Raw genomic sequence first — 25,238 nt, forward strand, 5'->3', positions numbered from 1 at the left:
ATTTTAAGTAACTTTTATTTCAATAAATGTTCGTTCCGAAACAATAAAAAATATTATTTTCATCGTTTTAACAAAACTAATAAATACAAACATAAAAAATAAGAAAAAAAAATACTTAGGACTAATCTAAAGTGTTAACAATTTTTGCATAACTTTCAGCGGCTGCAATGAACTCAGGTATATTATTTTCGTACATTGACACGATCTTGGTACACGAAGGGGTCATTTTTGTATCTGCCATCACTGCCAGCCTTAAATGTCCACCATAGTTGATTATCGATAGTGACATACCTGAAACGGAGCGGTATCATATATATATATAAATAAATCACAACAGTAGGAGTATTACAAATCGTAAAATACCATTGCGCGGTAAGTATGGTAAAATATTCAAAAAACAAAACGGATAATATTCGTAGTGTTATGGATAATTATTTTAGATGTCTACTAAAACATCGAATCCTTCATTATGCACCCAACAAAGCCTCAAGAATTATTAATTCTTTTGTGGTGTTACATAATTTGTGTATCATGGATAAAGTTCCATTGTATGATGAAGATATCGTTACAGAAGAGTTGGATTTAGATGACGGAGTTTTTCAACAAAATAATATTGATACCAACGAAAGAGGGAGTTCAGAACTAATAAAAACTGTAACTACTACAATTTTTAGTTTGTAAGCTAAGGCGTTTTAAACATTTACATCCTACCGGGACAGATTGAATAAAATACCTCCCTCCTACCTACCCAAAGAAAACTGTTCTCATTATGCACGGTTTATTTTATAACTATAGTTTAAACGTTAAAATAATCACTAAATATGTTCGTAAATTAACTTGTATAATCTTCTTTTTATTCGGCTTTCTTCCAACTATTTGATGTCGACCACCCTTGTCCTAAACCTCCACTCGTATTGATTCTCTACGTCCTCTACGCATTTGTGTAATAATAATAGTATTTTTTAGTAATACTATTTTATTAGATATTACAGCTTAACAAATATAATATTTCACGTATTACTATGTATTAGAACATAATGCACGGGCATGGGAAATATCAGACTAAATACGGAAATCTGTGAAATTACTGTGAATGAACGGACGAGTGGGGTTGGCGAATATTATGACATTGGTGAAAAGATAGAAATTATTAGGTTAGGTTATTTGGGTAGGTCCAGATTTCGCGCATCATGGAGATTTGGGAATGGTATTTATTTCCATAGAGATGGATCGACGCCAGGAACAAGAAGGCGTGAAGTTATAGGGGAAGAGAAGACCAAGATTCGGGGCATGCTTTTTCCGTTAATGATATTGGTAGCTATATACGAGTGTGTAAAAATTGGTGGACGGTAACTCACAGACATTGGACTGCGGTGTTCTCCAGTACATGATGGCATCGACTTCCTGGCCCCAGAGCAGCCGACGTCTCTTGCGGTTCAACTTGTTCTCCTCGATATAAGTGACGGACAGCGGATACTTCTTGGTGAGGTGATAAAGTCCATAGCTAACCACCGGCGACGGCAGGAACGACGTGGCCAGGCTGTGGTCGATCTGCCACATGGAAGCGATGTAGAGCGCGGTCTGGTTACCGATGGCCTCCTGTAGGCACTCCTGCATCTTGTGCAGGCTGTATATGGGGTTGCGGCCGGTGTTCATGGGCAGCGGCAGCGCCAGCAACCCGTTGGTGACCACGTGCCGGTTGTTGAGCTGGAACAGGTTGGTCTTGGACACGAACCGCGTGGTGGTCATCACGTTGTTGTTGGCGGGCAACACGACGCCGGCCTCGGCGAAGTATTCCTGCAGCACAGCGGCCAGCATGGACAGCTGGATCTCGCACGTGGCCGCGCCCGTGTTATCGTGTATGGAGTGCACCAGGTCCTGGTCGATGGGCCGCGACCAGCACACGGTCTTGCGGCCGCCGTCGGCCGGTTTCCGCGGGCCGGTGGCCGCTTGGCTGAACAGCGGCAGCACCAGCTCGCGGATGACGGTGCTGGGCGCGCGGTAAACGAGCCGGGCCAGGTACAGCAGCTCGGACACGGAGAACAGCAACACGGACGCCCAGTACACATGCGTGGACGTGTTCTTGGCCACCAGCAGCACGGTGATGGGCCACCGGAGTATGCACTTGACCAGCAGCCACCACGCGAGCGACGCCCACACGGCCGGGTGGAACGTTTGCACCACGCTCTGGCACAGGTACCGGAAGTGGATGTCGCGGCGTATCAGCTCGCGGTGGAACTTGTGCGCGAAGCTCCGCCGGCTGGTCTTGTCGCGGGCCGCGGACGCGGTCACGATCACCACCATGGTGGCGAATATGAACACGTTCGGCCGGCGCTTGAACACCTTCGTGTTCTCCAGCGGGTCGTACGTGGACACCAGCTCGTTCCACGTGTTCGTGCACACCTCGGATACGTGCTCGCCGAGCCGGGGCAACGCGGTCGGCGCCTGGTACACCGTGGACAGGATGTTCTGGATGCTGTCCGCTTCCGCGTGCTGCGACGACGCCAACGGCTCGCCGCCGCCGCCGCCGCCGCCGCCACCACCGCCGCCACCAGGTTGTTTCCAGTTGAGGTCGTCCGGCTTAAGCAGCAGCAGCTCGCTGAGCCCTATGCCGTCCTCGGACGCGTACAGATGATGTATGCGGACCAACATGTAGAACGTGTCGCCCTCGTCGACCGGGATCACCGTGATCTGCCACTGCGGCAGCTCGGCCGGTATCCCTTCCGTGATCACTTCGTTGACGCGTTGCTGTTTCCGGGGACAAATGTAAAACGAACATTTTTTTAATTGTTTTACTTACAACGGCTGTGCAACAGCGTTTATACTGTATTTATTTTTAATCATTATTATTTTTTAATACCATTTTCACGTCATATCTGATGAGAATAACTAATCGAAAAAAAATAAAAGTATTAATTTTTGTTGTTGATCGCAGACATTTGTCTGAAAGCGGTTCGATTTGATTTAATATCGAAAAAAGTTCATCACTCAACTCTTGTTGTTTTTCGATAAATCACCCAGATTTGTTGTAATCTATCTACGTTTGTATAGAGACGTGGTTCATTAAATTATTGTTTCTTATCATCAACGGATAACAATACGTATGTACTTATGTTATAATCGTTATATAATATGACATCCATGTCGATGATACAGTTATAAAAAATAATATTTACACCTTGTCTCACTCCATCCCAGTTTTTCATTTTCACCGTATGTATTATTTAGGGGTGGCTCCAGAGCCTTGGTTAGGGAAGGGGCAATTATAATTTTACAAAATCTCATAACAAAAAGAAAACAACAATTTTTACAACACAAATTCAAGTCGTTTAATTTTAAAATAGGCAAAAATATCAATAATATGATATTTTTGATCTAGAATATCTATTTATGAAATACATTAATCTGTATATATGAAACAGTAAGCTGATTGACTGTTATCAACGCACAGCTCAAACCATTGGACGGATCTGGCTGAAATTTGGCATACAGATAGCTATTATGATGTAGACGTGCGCTAAGAAAGGATTTTTCGAAATTTTGAATTTAAAGGGTTGAAATCGGTTAGGTTAGTTAATTAAATATTAAAAACGCCAAAATTGAAACTGAAAGACTAAATTACATCAAAAACAATCAAGCCAAATTGCGTTCAGATAATTATATTCATTTAAAAGATGCGATTTAAAAGAGCTCTTACTTCCCGATCAAAGATCATATATATGATCGACATGATATAATTGCAAGAGTGTTTCGGTTAAAAGTTAAAAAGACTATGAACTCATTGACAAAAGGTAAAATATTCGGAGAAGTGAGATGCTATATGTATTCAACAGAATACCAAACAGGTTCAGGTAGTTGTAAGCTATAACTTATCGAATAGGTTATGATAATAATCATTATCTTAAAAACTAAATTAATATGTATAAAATATTATTTCAAAAATTATAATTAATTTAAATTTCAATAGATTTAACAAAATTTAATCTTGGCAGGTTCACATGGGCAGTTCTACGTAGCTTGCTCACGCGTAAGCTCACCCAGTAGCTTGGTGATTTTGTCGCCTACTAATAGATCAGTGAAGAACATTGTCTACAAAGAAGTTTTGTAGATAACATTATTGAAAAACAATTAGTAAAACATTTATTTTGAACCTTTAGTGCTAAAATTTATCGTGAACAAAGCTTCTGCCGCCAAAAGCTATAACTTATCGAATAGGTTATGATAATAATCATTGTCTTAAAAACTAAATTAATATGTATAAAATATTATTTCAAAAATCTTAATTAATTTAAATATCAATAGATTTAACAAAATTTAATCTTGGCAGGTTACATACATTTATATACTTAAACCCGGCAACGACGGGTAATTCAACTAGTTAGACACAATGCTGATAGTCTATATTCAGTCATCATTGAACGAAGCCAGGTTTTTAGTTTCCAAAGTGTGGAGAAACTTCTTTCAACCGTCATACCTCTATGGCTCTATCTACATACTTGTGCGTGTCGTATGGTAGTACATATATACATATAACGTATGATAGTACATACATTATAATATGCATTTTTTGTTAACAATATACAATTTTTTTTAAATACGGTACGAGCTTGGGAGGGGGCTGCGGCCCCTAGCCCCCCCTCCCTGGAGCCGCCTCTGGTATAATTTCTTCATCATCCGTAATTTTTACCCTTTCACTTATAGAAAAGCCAGTTTTTCGAAAACATGTTGAAATAATTTTAAGCGTTACACGATCCTAATCATAAGTGAAAATAGAGGATGCTGGAGGAGATTAGTCAATGAAACCAATGATTTCACTACATGTTTTGTTATGACGTAAAAGCATTCAGTATTGATCTGAGCTTTAGCCTCTCCCAACACTTCAAACACTATTTGCATCTATGGTCCTAATAATTTTGTAGATATGCAATTTGCATGTAAAATGTAAATTTGACGACCAATACATTAATTTTCGATATTAGATGTACATATATACATGGGGAATAATCATTACGTACGTTAATTTGATCAGTTTCATTAATAAAATTGGAGTTTCGAGTCATCTACGAGAATTTCTATTTGAACACTATTTATTTTCTCCATTGTCCATTATTTTAAACAAGAAATTCTAGGCTAAAAAAATTCCAGGTATCGATGATATCAAGTTAACCAAGTTTAACTGTTGGTAGTAACAACATATGCCAGTGACGTAATGCCACGAAGTCCCAAAAAAAAAACTTAAAATCTGAAAAAATATATTTTTATTCCTTAACAACGTAAAAAATTAAATAATTAATCCATAAAAAATATGATTAACATTTTAATTATTTTGTCATATATTTAATTAATTTTTTTTACCATTATAGCGATTAATATTCTTTTATAGTCTATTGTAAACAATAAATATTCAGTACCTACTTTAAATAAAACATGTGATTTTACATTCGATTTAATAAATTTTTAATGTAATTTTATTAAAGATGATAAAGTTCTAAAAATTATAAACATAATAGATACCCAGAATATTACTTATATCGAAGAATTTTTAAGTAAAAGTTTAAGTAAAAGTTGAAAATAAAAAAAAATGAATTAAGACGTGCGAAACAAGAGTTTGCGATTCTATCCCCACATGTGCCCGGAAATGTATAAAAATGTAAAGCCTCCCTTTCCATCGATCTTAAACACTTGCTGTCAGAATATTCGAGACTATGGACATTTTGAGAATAAAAGAACACAAAATGCGCGTTTTTGTGAAAAAAAAAAAAAACGTACTAAAAATGAAAAAAAAAAGTAATAAAACTATTGAAAACACTACGATATATATGTTTCATACTCTTTAAAACAAAGACTGGGCCCATCACGTACGATGAACCGTGAAGCTGTCGAATACGGTGCTCGTTATGGTACGGTGCGAGGATAAGCTAGAGCGCGTGATGCCCGGCTGTCCATGAATTTCGACCACCAGTCGGGTCACGTGGAAGTCGGCGTGCCGCGAGTGCAGCAACCGGGTTGTTGTGTGTGGGCACTGCGTTCTACCAGTACTTGGGTCATGTGACCACACTGCGATGGCCCATGGACCAGAGCCGTATTTTAGAGGGGGGAGGGGGTGAAGAGGCGATCGCCTCCCCTTGAATCCGGATTTAAGGAAATCAATTATATGTGAGATGTACAATTCAAATTTTTTTAATGTGGATCATTTTATAACGAAATCATATTACGCGTGGCTGTGAATACTGAATTGGGCTTTTTTGACAGGTCCATACTTAGTGAAAAATCAAATAGAACTCAAGCGCCACTTTCAAAACACAGGCGGGTGTTAAAAAAGAACCACACAAAATTCGATTCTAAGTGGATTAGATTAAAAAAGAAACCACAAATATTAAGGATTCACCAGATTTAAATATTACCAAAAATGTTACTTGTAAATTTTGAGCTTGAATTAAAGAAAAAAAGTGAGCCCCCCCCCCCCCCCCCCCAAGGAGTAAATCTAAATACGTCCCTGTCACGAATCCAAGTGTCCCGAGCACATAAGCGGTGCATGGGCCCGTAACAGAATAGCAAAAGCGCAGCACGAAAACGATCATGACCACAAGATGCATTTGCCTATCGCCTGAGGCCAAGTGGTTCGCTCGCCGTCTATATCACATTCGTGGTTACACATTATTTCGCTATTCGTTCTATTAATGTTTACGATTTGCAATTTTATTCCTTTGCTTTTCGTCTAATATCTTGTACATAATATTCACACCGCGTTATCCACGTTTCTCCGTTACCTTTAAATAACATTAAGTTATGCACACTATATTATGTAATATTTCGTTCAATTTACATGTTAGAGTTATGACGTCGGTAACGAGCATAATACAATATATTTCTATAAATATATATATACTGTTTATTATTTTGTTTTAGTCGAGAGAATCTAATAAGGATTCAGTTTTACTTTTTTTAACACTTCAACGGTACATAAATAACAATCTAATGTATGGTATAGAGCACTCTTAAAACACTGGTTATGGTTTTGGTGCGGTGTAAATCGCAGCTTTTCGACGGTAGACTTCCAATCTAACGCCTGAACGTGACGTAACCATAATAAAAAATACAAAGTATATAAACGATAATATTGTAATACATTACAAGATGATATATTGTTATACTCGTTAAACTGAATAATAACACTATCGCGTTAACTTTTTCTTAGTCCCCGTGGAAAAAATAAACGTTACAATTTACATGAAATAAAAACACATTCTACTCCCAATCGAATAAAATTAAAATCGTCTTAAATTCGAGACAGAATACGTTTATGTAAACTCGACCGGCGGTTTTTTTTTTATGTCCACTGACGGCCAATGTAACTGTGCAATGCAGACTACCTACATCAATAATTGATATAATTATTATATTCAAGATTGATTTCCATCGAGTATAATATTTTTAGTTCTTAAGTCGATGAGATTAAAAAAAAAAAAGTTTACAATACGGGATTTTCGCGAAGCCACGCAGTCCGCGGTATTCATAAACAGCTAAAAAATAAAAAAATACCACGCAGGTATGTTCGAGGATTATTTCCACCGCCATACCGTCTGCACTTTTTCCGTTATTATGCCACTCCCCGTTCATCAGATTGCAATAAAAGATGGTTGTAATAAACTAAAGCGAATGGCCGAGGTTTAAAAAGAAAAAACGAACGATTTAATTAAAACGCATACAAGTATTTGAACATACAGCCCGCTGACGTAAGTATGTTTTTAATTTCATCAAGGCTAACGAAGACATTGTACAACAGATGCTAGAATAAATAATCTTCACCAGTTTTCCCACCAACTCGACACCGTAAACGTAGAAACGGTTTTCAGTTTAATTCGTTAAAGCGACGAAACGAAATTTATATGCAAAAAGCACTTCGGACCAAGAGCCTAATCAGGAATAATGTGTTGTATTTTCGTTTCTATGGATGGACGAAAAAATGCTTCTTATCATTAGACATAGCTAAACAGCGTTTGCCTAACAAGTGCGACGAACGTGTAACGCATTAAGTCAACGACAAATGGTATTTTCAACGGTTTTTCGCTTAATACTTAAATGATTTTGTTTATAGAGAATGTGCTATGCAATTTTTCGTTTAACAAGCAAATTTGATTACAAAATAGTACCATTTATATACTTTTTCGTTAATAAAAATTTTTCTTTGCTCTTGGAGAACCACGTCTCCCATCAGTCATATCGATTATCGTTATCCCGATCAATCATATTCATGTATACTTTTTTGAAAACCGACGCTTTACTATTTCAATTAATTGACATGTTATCAAAATGAAAGACGAACATATATTATTATCAGTTACGTAGTGTTGACGTTTTATCTGAATCTTAATTTTACCGAGCGGTAAAAGCTAAAGTATAAGATATATCACACTTTAAATTGTTGATACCGAAAATAATTTTATTAATTTCATAATAGTTAGAAGTTACTAAATTAGACGTTTATCAAAATTTGACACAACCTTTTTTTATTGTTTTAAGCCGTCTTTTAATCCTTCTTAAGTTTATAATAGTGAATATAATATTAAACATTATATTTGTGTTTGAAAATTTATCTAAGATAGATACGCACTCAAACTGAATACTTGAAAATAACTTTAACCTGAAGGAGAAGAAAAAAATGTGAACTATCAAGATAAAATCAAGGAAACAAACCGATTTCTCACCACTAAGACCTGTCCGACAATATTGAAATTAATTTCACGTGTAAAATATTAGTTCAATAATATTTTTATGGACAGCATTTCTTTTTAATTATATTTATAGATACATTTAGCAGCATATCATTAAATAGTTTCGTGTTTTGTGATCGTGTGGAAGTGTAGTATAATGTTTATGTGATCGTAATTTTGAAAAAAAAAATAATACAATTTTAACCTAGTTCTCATGTTTAGTGTATTTTAATGATAGTAGTGCATGTCTATTAATTTCTCATCGTGATCGATTCGCCGAACAGAATATTACGAGTAAAAAATACACGCGCTAAAGGTAGGTGTAGACACTCGATATTATCAAAATGTAATTTACTTATTAAGGATCGCGTGTGTATACAGAGAAACCGGGTGACGGGCTACAACGATCAGTGGCGACGTAGTCGGACGTTTTAATATATAGCGGGGTAGGTTTAATACGTTTATTAAAATTCGAAATTGCTTTTCGTATACATCCGTGGGTTACGTACCCACAGAAATATATACATACACACACATAAAACAAGTGTTTACAGTGTAGTTTAGGAGACGTTCGGTATCTGTCTAACACCCTAAAGCTGCCGTCGTCTATAATAGTGTATAGCCACAACATATATTGTACAATATGGAATTAATATCTCACGGGTATTGCGCAAGTACGTCTCGTTTTTCTTACTGAGAAAAAAAAAAACAATTGTACAAAGAATAATGTAAGGTGTTCTGTGCGATAACAACTTAACACAGAGGTTCCCAACCAGGGTGCCGTGGCACCCTAGGGTATCACGAGATTAAATTTAGAGTGCCGCAAAAATATTTGAAATATATATTTATTTTTAAACGCCTTCATGAAAAATATAATACTGTGAGTGATCAAACAGACTATACTTTATGTCCATAGTATATAACCTTTTGTGTATAATTAATTAGGTATATACAATATAATTTAATGAATTAATTATAAATACATATAATTTTTACATAGTCATACTGAGATGTTCAATCTATTTTAATTTTCATACTGGCTCGATTTTTATTGATTTGATGTGAACTGTTTTAAAGTTATTTACGGTGAAATAGATGTGACTTTATCTTATCTTGATTGTTTATTATTGCTAAATAAAACCGAAGTTACAAAATATAAATTTAAATATACGATATATTAGTATTGCATATTCAGTATAAACTATAGAGTATAGGGCAGAGGTGGCGAACCTATGGCACGCGTGCTAAAAATGACATGTTGACCAAATTTTAATGGCACGCGCAAAAAATTGAAATTGTACAAAAAAATTTTTTTTGCTATTTATAAAATGTTGGTTATAAGAAATTCAAATAAACAAATTATATATGTTTTAAAAATGACAATATTCTTTATGCTTTCATATTTTTCGTCAACCTATGTTTGTGAAAGCTTATTCGCCATAAAAAATGTAATTAAATCGAAGAGAAAAAAAGGTTTTGACCAACAAATGATTGCTGTTTGTGTTTCACTAAGAATAACTATAATTTAATAAATATAATGTAATAAATTTGTAATTTTGTTAATAGTCTTAAAAAATATAATTTTCTTTGGGTACGTAAACGGTTTTCAAAACTTGAAAAGGAAAAATTTGGCACTTGAACCTAAAAAGGTTCGCCATCCCTGGTATAGGGCATAGGCTATAGGGTGCCTCCAAATTTTTAGAAAATAATAAAGGATGCCGTGAGCCAAAAAAAGTTGGGAACCTCTGACTTAACACTACACATATGTGTACAGAATAATATGGTATTATTGTAATTTCAAATTGTTTTTAATGTTTGTTACATTTTTGGTTTAACGTCATCGGGCTGAACTCTAAACTCGTCCACAGATAATAACAATAACACGAGTATTCGAAAGGATTCGTTGAAATGCTGTATTATAATATACCCACGTACTACGCGTGTTTTGAATTAAAATACAAAACGAGTATTTCATTACGTCAGAGGATGAGTGGTAGGGCATCGCGCGTATGCGTAAAAAAGTTAGGAATTATAGGTATTTGATCCGAGTACAGAGACAATGTAGGTGTTTGGTGTGAGTGATTTGATTTTGCTATGGCGCACATTTGTAATCGTTGGAGTTGGCTACAAACTTATATAAATTCGCAGTGCGAATTGTTGTAATAGTTATCAACCGATCGCTAAACATGCAATGTTTTGTGATCGATAAATAGACCATTATGGTCGATTAACGAAATTCGAGTGTACGTCATTACGGTTCGAATCGAAACCCGATTAACTTGAACTGCGATGAAACGAATTGCGTGAACCGGAAATGTTGGAACCGAGAAAGTTTTATAAACAGTGCAAGTCGGAAACAAACTGGATGCAAAGAGCTGCGTTAAATTTATGAGCATGTCAACATTTTTCCCTAAATATAATAACACAATGTGCACCATAATTATATTACATTTCACAATACAATCGCCCATAATAAAATTCGAAACGTAATAAGTATATCAAAACGTATTATGGTATACTTATTATATGTATTTACTTTTTAAAACGTTACAATGAGCTCATCGAAACTGATAATATTTTTATCACCACTGGCCGGATTGTTGATGTATTATATTATGATGATATTTTGATATTATGATGTGCAGGTACGTACGTCATGAGTGTACTGAATACAAATATATATTTTGTATAGCTATACTATTGATATTGATCAATGGGATTCAGCCGGAGGGAGGACATCCAAATTTGAGTCTAACGAACTTCGGAATTGGAACATATATAGATTAAAAAAACCAAAATTGTCTTTTCCTATAGTGGTAGATTAGTGCCTAAGCAAAATCTAAGGGCGGCTCATCGGTTTGACAGTACGATATCATTATTCCGTTACACGATTTTCGAACACGAGTAGTAAAACAATTATCATCACCACGATGGGTCACAGCTTAAAAAAAGATCAAAGATCACCGATATAGATCGTAATATAAACTATATTATAATAATGTGTAATTACTGGCTGTAATTATCATATTAAACCTTAACTGTAGGAATTTTCGACGAATCATGAAAAGAGCGGTTTTTAATTCATATAAAAACATTTTCCTTACTACTTAGTAGTATATTATAATATATGGGTACTTAAATATTATTTCTCATTGATCGCATTAAACATATATTATTTAAATTTTGTATATTTGGAAGTAACGTTAAGGTTAGATAAAAACAAAAAGTTGCCATTAATTTGAAAGTTCATCGAAAACAGCGAAATCAAGAAGTTTTTTTTAAATATGAGTATGTTTTTAACTTTACCATCGTGTCATATTTTTATTTTTAACTTTGTTAACTCAATATGTGTGTACTAGAATTGTTAACTGTTAAAAAGTTAGGGTGTACTGGAAATAGTTTTACTCCACACTGATGAAATTAAGAGTATTATTATTATTACTATTATCCTATAAATTAAATTATATATGTATATTATATAGGTTAAGTAGATATGGGTTTCTAAGAGTTTACGGAAATTAATTCACTGATAAAAAAAAAAAAAATTATAATATAGGTGTACAATTTTTACGAAATTGTAATTTACATTTAGGACTTCTTATTCGACGCCATCAGTTTGTTGGTACATTTTAATTTATAAGATTATATTTTCGGGTACAAGATTCTTTCTATTATTTTTTAATGTTTACAAAAGTAGAAATCTTTGTACTTTATAATTTTTTAAAAGCAATTGGTAAGATAACTTCATAGAGATTTTAAATAAAGTATTTGAAAATGTTTTTAGTTGAATATTTTATTAAAGTACACCAAGGATTTTAATACGCCGGTGTAAATTATTATTTAGAATAAAAAAGCCAATTAATATACATACGTGATAAATCGTTACACAATAATACGAGAGTTTCTATTTCTACTATATCACACCAACAGAAGACCTGATTATTTGTAAAGCTGTGATAAGATTTCGATGAAATGTTGGGAATACACGTTTGCCGCAAAATCAACGTATCATTGGAAATCATTCTGCTCTAAATGTTTTTACTAGAATTGAATTTTTTTTTTAAACTGCACAGAATGTGTTTATAATAATTTCTATGTAATTAATTGATCATTTTCCCCTGATATATTAATCACCATTGTTGTACATCATAACCTTATTATGCGTACTATTATACCACAGATGCGGATAACCTAACCTAACCCTATCGCGTGTAGCCGTAAAGATAATATTATCAATAAATATAAGTATGTATTATATTACAGGAAACATGAGTAATTTTGATATTATGTATAATAATGCCGTACCAGCTGGTGAAAGGCGATATGAATACGACATATTTTTAACAATTTATTTTCAGTTATAAATATTTAAAAAAAAATCCTAGTCATTATATATAAACAGTTACATTTGTCCAAAACTGTTTTATTATCTAATTATTAATTATTATAATAATTATATAATTAAAAATTAATAATGAATATCAATGCTGGTTAAAAGTTAGTAAGTATATTAATATTTTTACCCATCTTTGGTCCCTTATGGTTATCATACAACTGAAACCACTCTTCTCATATTTCCCTATCCCTTCTCATCATATCTTTTATTTTATTTTTCATAATACTTATTCAGTATCCTAATAATATATAATAATAATAAATAATATTAATAATATTTAATAATATAAAATTATAATGGATAATGCGGAATCGGTTTCCAGGTCAAATAAGGAGTACGAATTGGTTTCCAAATAAAATTAAAACTATTACAACTGTTACTTGGCATTATTTATCTAAATAAGATAAAAGATGACAAAAAATGTATCTAGATAATTTATCTAGATAAGTCCCAACGCTGTTTATAATACTACTACAAGGTATGAAAATACATTTTCAATGAATTTATGGTGCAAAAAATCAAATGGGTAAATAAGATCACAACCTTTAAACTTTGTGGTATGTAAGTTTATGAAAATTTAATCGAATTCGTACATTCGCACGAATAATACGTAATTAACGTATCTAATTTTGGGTGGAAAAACGCAGCGTTTAGAAACGCGAAAACGCGCACCCAGCTTTGATCTTAATCAACAAATTTATTATTTGATTAAGATAGATTGTCATATAGACCAGTGTTTCCCAACTTTTTTATTATGGTGACCCATAAGTTTATTGTTTGTTGATTACACGACTCACCCCCCTCCTCCAACCCTAAAAAATAAATAAAAATATATGATAATATAGTAATAACAGTTATAGTACTGAAATGTTTAATGGAACTGGTCGTTAATCGCGACACAATAGTCACTACTCATAGGTTGGGAAATATTGACAGTATGTGAGCAGTTATGTGCTATGATATTGTAAGTATCCACTTCGTAAGCATTCGTGTAAGCGTCAATCGTTAAAATTAATTTTACAAAAACTATTACAAATAAAGGTGTTGTGTGCATTTTACTTAAAGAGCAAAAATATAGATTTTTACGAGAAATTGCCAGTGGTAATGTGTCATTGAGATGTACTAAAAAAAAATAAATGTTCTATTACAATAGAGATGGATAAATCTATGACTGCAATTGTTCGTGTTAACGATGAGTATTTATACGATATAGTGAACGATCATGATGCCCAGAGTCATGTTTTGCGTAATAATTGTAAAAGAAAAGCAACTGAATATATTACCGACAGACTATCGATAATAATGCGTCACGAGTTGTATGTTGCCGAAAATACTGAAATTACAGGCATTTTTTTATTTTTTTGAAAAAATCGCAATCAACTGATTTATTATATTTTTATTTATTTGTATGTTTATTTAAATTTTGAAGCGAATAATATGTTATTTTTGCACCTTTGGTATTTATGTCATATAGCCAAAGTTAAAACATTATTTTTCTATAACAAGTTCATTTTTAGTAGAAAAAATTTCCACGTATAATTACAATAATAAAAATAAAAAAAATCAGTTAATTTATAATTATATTACACATTATAATTAAAGGTAAGTAATATTTTAAATCTTAGAATACCTAAACAATACATATATATATATATATATATATTGTATGTTTATAGTATTATATTCATATTATAGTATAACAATGTCATTGTCTTCCTTAAGCCACAGGTAAATAACGATCTATAATTGTGTATACATAAAAGTTTTAAAAAATAAACATAAGTATACCAATATAATTTTCGTACCCTAAGATTAATTCGCACATCATATGACAATATTTTTATTTTGTGAAATTAGCCTGTTTATATATATATATATATATGTATACAGTCGTTTGACTTTATAATCTCTATGTAACGTAATTTATTTGCAAGTGAAAAATATCTATATAAATAATACGTTTATGTATATGAGACGTGAAAATAAAATGTTTTATCTTTCTCTCTCCCTCTCTATCTATCTCTCTTTATCCTTTTCTGTTTTTCTGAGCGTAAATAATTATTAATTAGTATTTACGAACTCTTTTTACCCGCTAATATACCATAAATTATTATAATAAACTCACCATAATATCGTCTTCGGTGACCGTATTTTTTCCTACCAATTCTATCACGTGGTTGTCAATGGAGAAATTCTTGGAGGGCTTGGTCCAAGCGTATCGCATCCATTTTTTCGTTAAACAACAGCGGAGATGCGGAAAACACAAACGGCCGCTTGTCCGATCATATTTATCCACTATATCTGTCTAAACAATAATTGAATTAAAATAGTTTTTCATCAATATATATACATTCATGTTATGTTAAAGACGCAACTGGTGGCTTCTTTTTAAAAGTTTTGGGATGCCCGGTACGGTATATATTATATATTAATGAATAAGAAACGAGTTCCATTAATCACTTTAGTATGTACAAAGTGATATACATACAATACAAATTTAATTTACATTTGCATTTTTCGTATAGCTTCTTTGAGGCCTTAACTCATAAATTTGAATCATGATTAACTTGTGACGAAGATACAGATTAATAAAATATTCATTTATATCATGTGATTGAATCAACATTTGTATTTTTTATAATAGTATAATATCACTTAGTTTTTAGAAAATCTTAAAACCCTCCACAATTTTTTTTTTTAATTATGCCACTGTATAAATACATATATATATATATATATATAATATGGGACATTAAAACTTAAGTGAGCGTCACTTAAAACCATGAATTTATATTTTGTAAACTATTTAATTATGAATTTGAATTTATAGTTGAACTTAGTTTGTTAAGAATTTAATAAATTTTGGTTCTCAATGGATCATTTTGTATCAAGCACAATTGCGGACCATCGAACGACAATATATTTTTGAATGTATGGTGCAGTTGTGATAGTTACCGTTTTGTGTTCCATACTTTTTTAATAAATATTTATTTTAATTGCGACTTCATACTTCTAATATATTCATTATTTTTTTTATCAAATAAGAATAAACTTCTTTTAAATAGTTCTTTTATCTCTATAGAATAACTTAAAAATAAGTTCTTCAATTCTTTCACAATTTTTCGAAATAAAATAGTTAATTAATATGTTTAAAAAATATATTAAACTCAAAATTATATAAAAAATATTAAACTCTCAATTAATAGTTTTGAGATTTTGTATTTCCGAGAACATGTTGATTTTTTTCTTTGATAAATACAAGGCAAGTGAGAGTATTACATGATTTATTTTATAAGAAATTAAACTATTTTAAATATATTTTACTCTTTAAAATAATTATTAATTAGAGTTATATTTATTTTATTTCAGTTAAGCATAGAAATTATTGATTCATGCATTCACTAATGCTGACGATATCTTATGTGAAACACGACAAACGCACCTGAATCGTGTGTCTCATTAAATCAACATTAAAATCTCCATTGACTTTAAGCAATACCACAATGTATCCTGTATTACTAGGCGTATCCATTGCTGATCGAATAGAAACCGATTTTATGAATTCCAATTCTGGAAACTTCGATTTGAGTATTCGTAACAATACGAATCTGCCGATCGAGGTAGCTGAAAAAATGATAACAATTACGGAAAAATAATTTTGTCGTTCATTAATTTTTTAAACGATTAATAAAACTAATATTTGTGTCTCATAGTATTGAGCTTTTATAATTTAATTATGTATTAAACAATTATATTAAATTAGCGAGCGTGTTATCAAGTTGGTGCATACTATACAAAAAAGAAATCAAGTAACTATTAATTTTATGTTCAAATACTTTTATTTCAAGTATTGGAATATTTTACATACATTATACCTATGTATTTTTAAAACTGATAAAATTTTAAATGATGTGATAATTTTAGTAATAAATTTTGAGTGAATATTTGTAAAGTCATCAAATTAGATAGATTATAGCATTAAGCATTTTAAGTTAAAACATCAAAACCACATTATAATAATGGATAATATTTTACAAATTATGTAATTCTATCATACGTCATTATAGCGATCGTACCTGTTTAAATTTTGAAAAAAAAAGTTGACAATAAAATTCAAATAAAACAGGATCTCGTATTGAGGAATTGGGTTTAACTTCGAAACTGCAGTAGAGCAATACTTGCAGCATTTATTTTTTTATTTTCTTTTGTATACAATTTTGCTGTTAGCTAGTACGTGTTCGATAAATGTCAACGAAACCCGCTGGGGATAGTTATGTTTATTACATTATCGATCTTACGTGGTTGGTTCCAAATTTGATATACCACTTTTGAACTAAATATGTATTTATATTTTATATTTTGTGAAATTTTTCGAACGTTTCACGAACTTATTTTTCCTATATACTTTTACAAGATTTAGAGAACATAAATGTGTTACGATCATGATGGTGAGAAGCTGGTATATATATATTGCGTAGACAATTATAAACGTACACATTACGTTTTATTTTTTTCATGCATAAAGATATTTTCAATATATAATTTTTTTGCTAAGCAACTGTTTTATTTAATTAAATTCGTATTTTTTTTCACACCTTTCACATTGTACTACCTATTTAAATCCAATATATTATTTTTGATTTCTAATTTAATAAAATATATTTGTAAATAACTTCAGGTGGAATGTTGAATAATATTTGAAGATAAACTATATAAGGGTCTTTGCTTTCTTGCGCGATACGTTTGTAATTTACATTACTGTGATTATTTTTATTTTTTCAATCTATATTTCTACTATTATTTTATGTATATTAAATTAAAATTATTCGTTATCTTTGTTTGTTTAAGGTCATAATACAAAGGGATCTAATGGGATTCTTTTATTTTTATTGGTTTGTAATATTGTAGTGCTTCCGTAGTGTAAATATAATTTAAATTTGAAAACGTGTTGTAATTAATTAACAAATTTCTAATCAGATACACAATAGGGTCTCATAATGAAATGGTCATATAATAATGATAATGTTTTACTGCTGTAATTAACAAATTTAAAATGTTATGATACATTATAACATATTATTAAATATGATATTTTCGTCGGTGTAGTACTCTGTGAGGTGCGTTGATTAATTAATCGGATAGTAATGCTAAATATTGATAATGAAATGATACATTTAGAAAAAGCTATTTCCCAATTATGCCGTACTAGTGGACTGAAAACGAGATGAATGAATAGGTATTTGAATTTATACACATCATAAGTACACTCATTGTAATATTATGTTTATATTTGCATACGGTTACATATTGGTATATAAATGTAATTATTGATGATAAATTGTAGAGTGATATCGGTGTAGTTGAACCTCGATAATATTAAGTAGGTATGCAAGTATGAAGTATTTATATAACGGGAGAAGTGTGGTGCCAAACACAGTAATATATTTTCATAAAAAAGAAACAGAACCCACTCCTACACAACATTTTGAAAGTAATGGAACATTTTTATTTCATAATAAAGATTTACATTTTAACGTTTCAACATAATTTTATTACTCAAAAATCGATTAATCCAAAATAATATATAATTGTATACGCTATTATTTCGTTAAAACTGTTTTATACTATGCTCTAATAAAATTGTTTATATTTATTTATGTAGGTAATTTAGGTTCGAATGAAAATTTGAGTCAGCACACACCCAAAAAACACTATGATAACAATGATTTACGATGGTAAAAATAATAATACGTTAAAATATGGACTACGATTAGCGTCGTATACGTACTTAGGTAACAGAAGCAAAACGCCGGTATTGAGACCACGGACAACATAAATGACATCCACGTGAACATGGTGTCCCGGAGTGGATGATGTCGTTCTTCGTCATCGGTACCTGCACATGACGTACACACAAGTCAATATTAACATAGCGCACAGATACGCGTAGAAATCCGGGAGAGGACCGCAAGAAACGGAGGTTGGACACATCGAATCGATGAGTGTTACGGGGGTAAAGGAACGGAACGGTCGAGAAGAAATGTTGATGTACGAGGGGGGCCAGGCTTTGATGACGAAAGACGAAGACGTGTATGGTGGATCCACACCGGGACTGGTTTTTGTTTTGTTTCCGATTTGAAAATATCTTTTCGACCGTTTTCTCGGGCCGTCGTGTCGATTGGATCCGGAATAATGTCGATTTTTACGCTGTACGGATGACCGTGGACTACATACTCACTCATTTTCACTGATTTTTCGAAATCGAGACTTTCCGCCGCGTTCCGCTGTTGTTGAATTCACATAGTTTTCCGGCGCACCACGGGTCGGACCAGCTGCGCGCTCATCGACCACTGACGATGTACTGAGCGGGAATTCGTACAGGTGTTGCAAGACGGACGTGGTGCCGGTACGATGTGTAAACAACGAGTCGTGTTATATAATATACGTAGGTTCTCTTATCGCTGGCATGTCGGAGGCAGTGTTTACGCGACCTTTGGTACGTCAATCGCGAAAAGGCACCGGTTGCGCATGCGTGTTTTATACAATGCGTATACATACTCATACGAGTGTTGAACTGTAAAACAGGTGTATCTTGTACACCTACGCAATCATCGACCATTTAGGTAGTTTCAATGTTTTTGTTTAGATAGCAATAATTGTTTCCGTTTGGTTACGTGGTGCTATCGTAACGAACGACGGATCGCGGATAATGTTCGGCTACGTACCTTGATCGTCGCGGTCCGGTGTACAATACGATGTGCACTTTGCAGGACCATCGGCGCACCCGGGTTCCCTTATTTCCGGCGACTATTGTTGTGTAGTTGTACGTTACTCCCTCGCAGTTTCCGAGCTTCTCGAGCGCGCATACAATGCCACTAGGCGTGATTGAAATGTGTAAGAGTTAAGAAAATACGATATCTGTTGGGGGAAAAAATTCGAGCCTACAGGTGGTCAACGAGCGTTCTTAATATCATTTTGAATTTCGTGCGCGGAACGCGTCGAGATACACACGAGCATCTGCCCAAGTTCACGAACGCTGATCAAGCGACGGACAATTTTTGATTTACCCATAATGTTATTTCATTAATTTGACATTTGCGTTGAAATCATTATTCACTCGTCTTTAATTCGCCTAAATGAACGCGACAATTTTCGCGTTCAAACCGACCGCATCGACGGTCAACGACAGTACGAAGAACCGCATTTATGTGCCTACGTCGACGATAACGTGTTCTCCGCCATGATCTGTCGACGACGGACTTTGTTTACCGTATAGGAAACCGAAAGACCTTAATTTACAAACCATGTAGTGAGAATTCCATTAAAATATTCGCTATAGTATTGTATAGCGTAGTACGGACTTGGACGCGGGCGCAAATGTGATTTCTTATTTTCCAATTAACAATATCCGTCGTGAACGCGCGGCTCAAAATTTCAAAATGGATTTCGGATACGATTGCGAGTATAATGTGTACCGTAATTGCGGAAAACATGACAAGACGAGTCGGAGGGTTGGTGAAATTTAATCATCGTCGTTTTCGAGGTCAACGCGATAATTATTTCTAGATAAAACTACCGACCCGACGTCATTGAATTATAATATAATCATTATTGTTGTGATGACGGCTCTTGTTATTATCTAGATGAAACAAATCATTTCTGTACACAGAAGTGTAAACATCATTACTTCATAAATATATACGAGTATAATATTACATAGGATGGTCACATTTGTAACACTAACAAATGGTGGTTTTTGGAATTTTTCTAGAGGTACCTTGGATATTATGTTATAACTCATTTTTTTTTTAAATTTTTTAATAACATAAAAAATATTAACACATTATTAATTGAGTTTGAATTATTTTGAAATTTTTTAATCTATTCATTCGTAAAAAAAAATATTTATTTAATTTAAAAATTTAGTTTGTAAACTGTTTTCGGTGGATATTTTATGATTTTTTTTTCACGTTAAAGAAATTGCACGATTCCAATTATTAAACTTTTTTTGGTACTAAGCACCTATTGATTGAGAGTTCAATCTTCCTTCATTTTTTGAAAATGTTATGAACAATTTCCATTGTCATTAAAAGTTTCAACTGCATGATTCCAATTATTTTAAATTTCTTTGAGACTTAGTCACTTATTGATTAAGAATTCAATCCTCCTTCATTTTTTTTTAAAATATAAAAAGTTTACATAATATGCATCATTTTATTCAGATGAGAATGCCAATCAAGAAAATCGTATCAATCAAACATATTGAAGTGTAAGATACTTTTTTTTTTTACAAGAATTATGTTTTTGTTGGAAAAATAAATTTAATACCGTGTATCTAGGATTCAAAAATTATTCAAAATATTTAGTATGTTATTCCGAGCAAATTTTTTATTTTTGTAGAAACTTTTATCAAGGGAAGACGAAAATGTATTGATCGATACAGGGGAGACTAATCGCATTCTTTTTTTATTAGTGATGGCTGTCAATGGACAATGATGGAGAAGGATATATTTTATTTGTTGGTTGTTTTTCATTATAAATGTTTAAAGAATTAATTATATCTGATGATTTAAAATGTTCAGATATTACTTTATCGAAAATGTGTGTAAAATAATGCATGAACGCCGTGGTGAATATTGCTCACATACTACATATAATACATATTATGCATAGATACCATTTTATAAATACTATGAAAGCCAGAGGAAGACATTAAGAAATACTGAACATTATTGATTATTATTTTAACACGAATTTAACATTTATTTTATTTTATTATTATATTTTTTTTTAATATCAATGATAAAACTAATCCACAGCTAAAGTCTACACTTGGGGATACCTTTAGAATCTTCTCGTAAAACTATCCCTGAACTCATATAGTACTATTCTAAGATACATTCATATAATTTATACTATGATTTTTTCCAAATAATTTGTTCATTTTTATACATATTTTATGTGTTTGTAAGTGTAAAATAACTTCCAATATTTTCTTTATTATGTGATTTAATATTGTAAATGTTTTCTTTTAATGGTAACCTTGGATAATATTGTTTATATATATTTTTATTATATCTTCGAGAGTCAAAAATTAATTTATACAAATATACATTTGCTATCCGTATATTTAATTAGCAGCTGTAACGTGACTTATTTCGTTTAATTATTATTTTCTGGCAAGTTAGGTTAGGTCAGGTTAAATTGAAAACAAAACATATATGAATTAGTATCAAGAGCGCAACAAAAATAATGAAGTTACTGTGGCTTATGATTCTACTGTATGTTTAACTAGCTGAATTACCCGACTTCATACAGAAAAGTCTTGGCCAAGACCTCACCAATTACTTTATACTATTTAAAGTCTAGTGTAACAATTGGCTATAAAACAAATAAAACGAAAATTCAAATGAATCGACTTTAGCGATTCCGGTTAGATGATTTATTTTATATTTACCACTTTTTGTTTTCACCTCTTTTTACCCTCTTAGGGATTGAATTTTGGAAGATCATTTCTTTCTTAATGCACATCTAGAGTGTTAGGGGAACTACTATGTCAAATTGCAAGTTCATGCAATCTGTCGTTTTTGAGATTTAGTGAAGATTAGTGAGTGAGTGGTATTTGGTTGATATATTTATAGGTATAGTATATATAATATAAATATATGGATTATTATTACTATAGAACATTTATAGATAACCTAACTGTATAAGTACAAACTCACCAAGAATATCAGAAATTGTACTGAAAAAAAATTACTTTTTTTGGAAAACCCGTTTCGTGGTAGAAAATTTAGGAGATGAATTAATAAAAAGTGTTAATGGTTGAATTTTGAAAAATGTAAACATCGAATAAATGTTGAAGGTGTTACGGAAAATGTAAAAGAAAAATTACGTTTCATTGTTTATAAATAAACAATTTTTATGTTATTAAATACTTTAAATTTTAATATTTTTAACTTCAGTGACATAATATTGAAAACTATGTCGAAATAACAGTATATATTGAAAACTATAATTTTGTAGATATCAAATATGAAACATTTTTTTATCATATAAGTAATTGATTGTAGTTATTAGTAAATCGTAACAATGCAATAAAATGTTAAATAGCTAAAGGTAAATATTAATTATAGTTATATTTAGTGAACTATTAATACGTTATTAATTTAAGTTTAAATTTAATTTTAAGTTCTAAACAAAATACGTACACATAAGGAAGATAGCACCTGTTTAATTACGCTAATTTATTATTCACACAAAAACATTTTTTAGATAAATTAACTGTGTGTGTGTGTGGGGGGGGGGGGGGGGGGGAGTTGATTAAAATACCTTTTATTGATGACTATTGACCCGACCATTACTCGAGCAAGAGAAATAAACGTTTACGTCTTTAGCTATCAAATTTTTTGATGAGTAAGTAGAAACTTGTCAATTTACCCAGCATGGTTTACATTTATAGGTGTTTATTGTAAGTATCTATACAGTAAAACATAAAAATAATAAAAAAGCAATTAAGTGATTATGAAACATTAAGATAATATTTATATATTATATCGATGATCGAATAAAATGATAGAATCAATAAAAAAATAATAATACAGTTGGTAATTAGCAAGTGTATAAATACTATTGGATACATTTAACAGTTAGAATAATTATCGGCAAAAATCATTTATTTGCTTATTATTACTTTTTGAAATATGGTGAATATGAAATTTCATGCGGTAAAATAGTAGATCATCGAATAAGCAGAATAAGCTTAAGTTATATGAAATTATTTGTTACATCGAAGATTATGATTTATTATAAATTTCACTCACACTGTAATTATTCACCATTCAAAAAATAGAATACACGTTGCCATATATATTTAGGTATACAACAACAATAAATCTTATTAAATTTTACGCGCTTAACACAAATTACATTATTTACAATATAACAAGTTTGTTTCGTTTGTATTAATTTTCATTAATAACGCAAGTAATATCCAAAAACTGTAACTTCCTGGGGTTATATAGTATACACGAGGTCTTATAAATATTTTTGTTCGTATTAATAATTTAAATAGGACAATGAAGACTGTACAGGGATACCTGAATGTTGATATTTTATTAGCAATCCCGATAAATCTGGATATACATTGCTGTTGCAGAAACATAATCACTTTGTATAGTCCAGTTAGTTCAAGTTACTCAATAGATATATTACATTCAGTGTTTGGTTATTAAAAACAATGAACATAAATGAGTATAAATTGTATTTTATATGCCCACACTTTTATTGAAATTATAAGACATACTGACATAAGGTGAAATAAAAATCGTAGCGAAATTTTAACATGTAATATTCGAATCAGAATTGAATTATTTTGAGTCTTATGCAAACATTGGATAGGTTTGTGGAAATTTAGGTTTCTTTTTTTGTTGTTGTCAAAAATTGTTTGGACTCACGAACGAAAATACGGAAGAATCCTGTTTGTTTTAAGCTAGGTGAAATGTTTTTGTAACTATATAAATGGCTTTATTTTTATAGTAAACAAACTCGTATTTCTTTTATGAGGTAACATGTTTGTATATTCAATAGATTGTGTATACATATGTACTTATATATTGTGATCTGAACAATTTCTAATATTTATTATTTTTATTATTCCTTTTTATTTTTGTTGATGTATCATTATTTTTGATGAAACTATTTTTATGATGGTTCAGTTATCGGTTTCGTTTCGAAATGTCAAAATGAAAACATTGTTTTTATGGTTGTTGAGGTGTACACTATATATTGGGCGATACGTTCCATAGGTGTAATGAAATTTAAAAAATGTTACACGTGGGCAAGTCAATACTATATTGAGGCAGTGTATACTATACATTTTGAAAGTTATTTTCGGTTAGTATTATTTTCTAAAACCGATTTTCAGCAACAAAGTGATTTATCATTTTATCCGATTTCTTAGAAAGATAAAAAGTTCAATATTTATTTTACAAAAAGAAATATTGAATAATGTGACATCATGATTAATTTTTTATTCAAAATTGTTATTTGTTTTGAATAATATCCTAAAAACAAAGTGACAAGTTTATTGTTTAAAATCAAGAAATACTTTTGGCTAGCTTGGTGAA

General features: G+C 31.7%; 1 protein-coding gene across 2 annotated transcripts; it reads right to left on the reverse strand.

Moving 5' to 3' along the window:
- Positions 1-41: 41 nt before the first annotated feature.
- LOC112687274 lies at positions 42-19,536 on the reverse strand. 2 transcript variants are annotated; one of them, XM_025559895.1, is made up of 6 exons: positions 19,349-19,536; positions 18,899-19,006; positions 16,553-16,734; positions 15,236-15,415; positions 1,359-2,748; positions 42-291 (listed from the first exon to the last, which is right to left on the reverse strand). In XM_025559895.1, the coding sequence occupies exons 1-6, from the start codon at positions 19,350-19,352 to the stop codon at positions 122-124; spliced, it is 2,034 nt and encodes a 677-aa protein (XP_025415680.1). In that variant the 5' UTR covers positions 19,353-19,536; the 3' UTR covers positions 42-121. The 2 variants fall into 2 exon arrangements, with proteins under 2 accessions (XP_025415680.1, XP_025415681.1); XM_025559896.1 differs by having other exon boundaries at positions 19,345-19,536.
- Between the last annotated feature and the right edge of the window lie 5,702 nt (positions 19,537-25,238).

The sequence above is a fragment of the Sipha flava genome, unplaced genomic scaffold (genome assembly GCF_003268045.1).
Source record: "Sipha flava isolate LNK unplaced genomic scaffold, YSA_version1 339_pilon_pilon, whole genome shotgun sequence".
Classification (NCBI taxonomy): Eukaryota; Metazoa; Arthropoda; class Insecta; order Hemiptera; family Aphididae; genus Sipha; species Sipha flava.

Bases quoted from the DNA above. Each gene is read 5' to 3' on its own strand.
- LOC112687274 (XM_025559895.1), bottom strand. The intron at 15,416-16,552 runs GTGCGTTTGTCG...ATTATTGTTTAG, and splicing joins TAATGAGACACACGATTCAG to ACAGATATAGTGGATAAATA. The intron at 292-1,358 runs GTGAGTTACCGT...GCTCCGTTTCAG, and splicing joins AACACCGCAGTCCAATGTCT to GTATGTCACTATCGATAATC.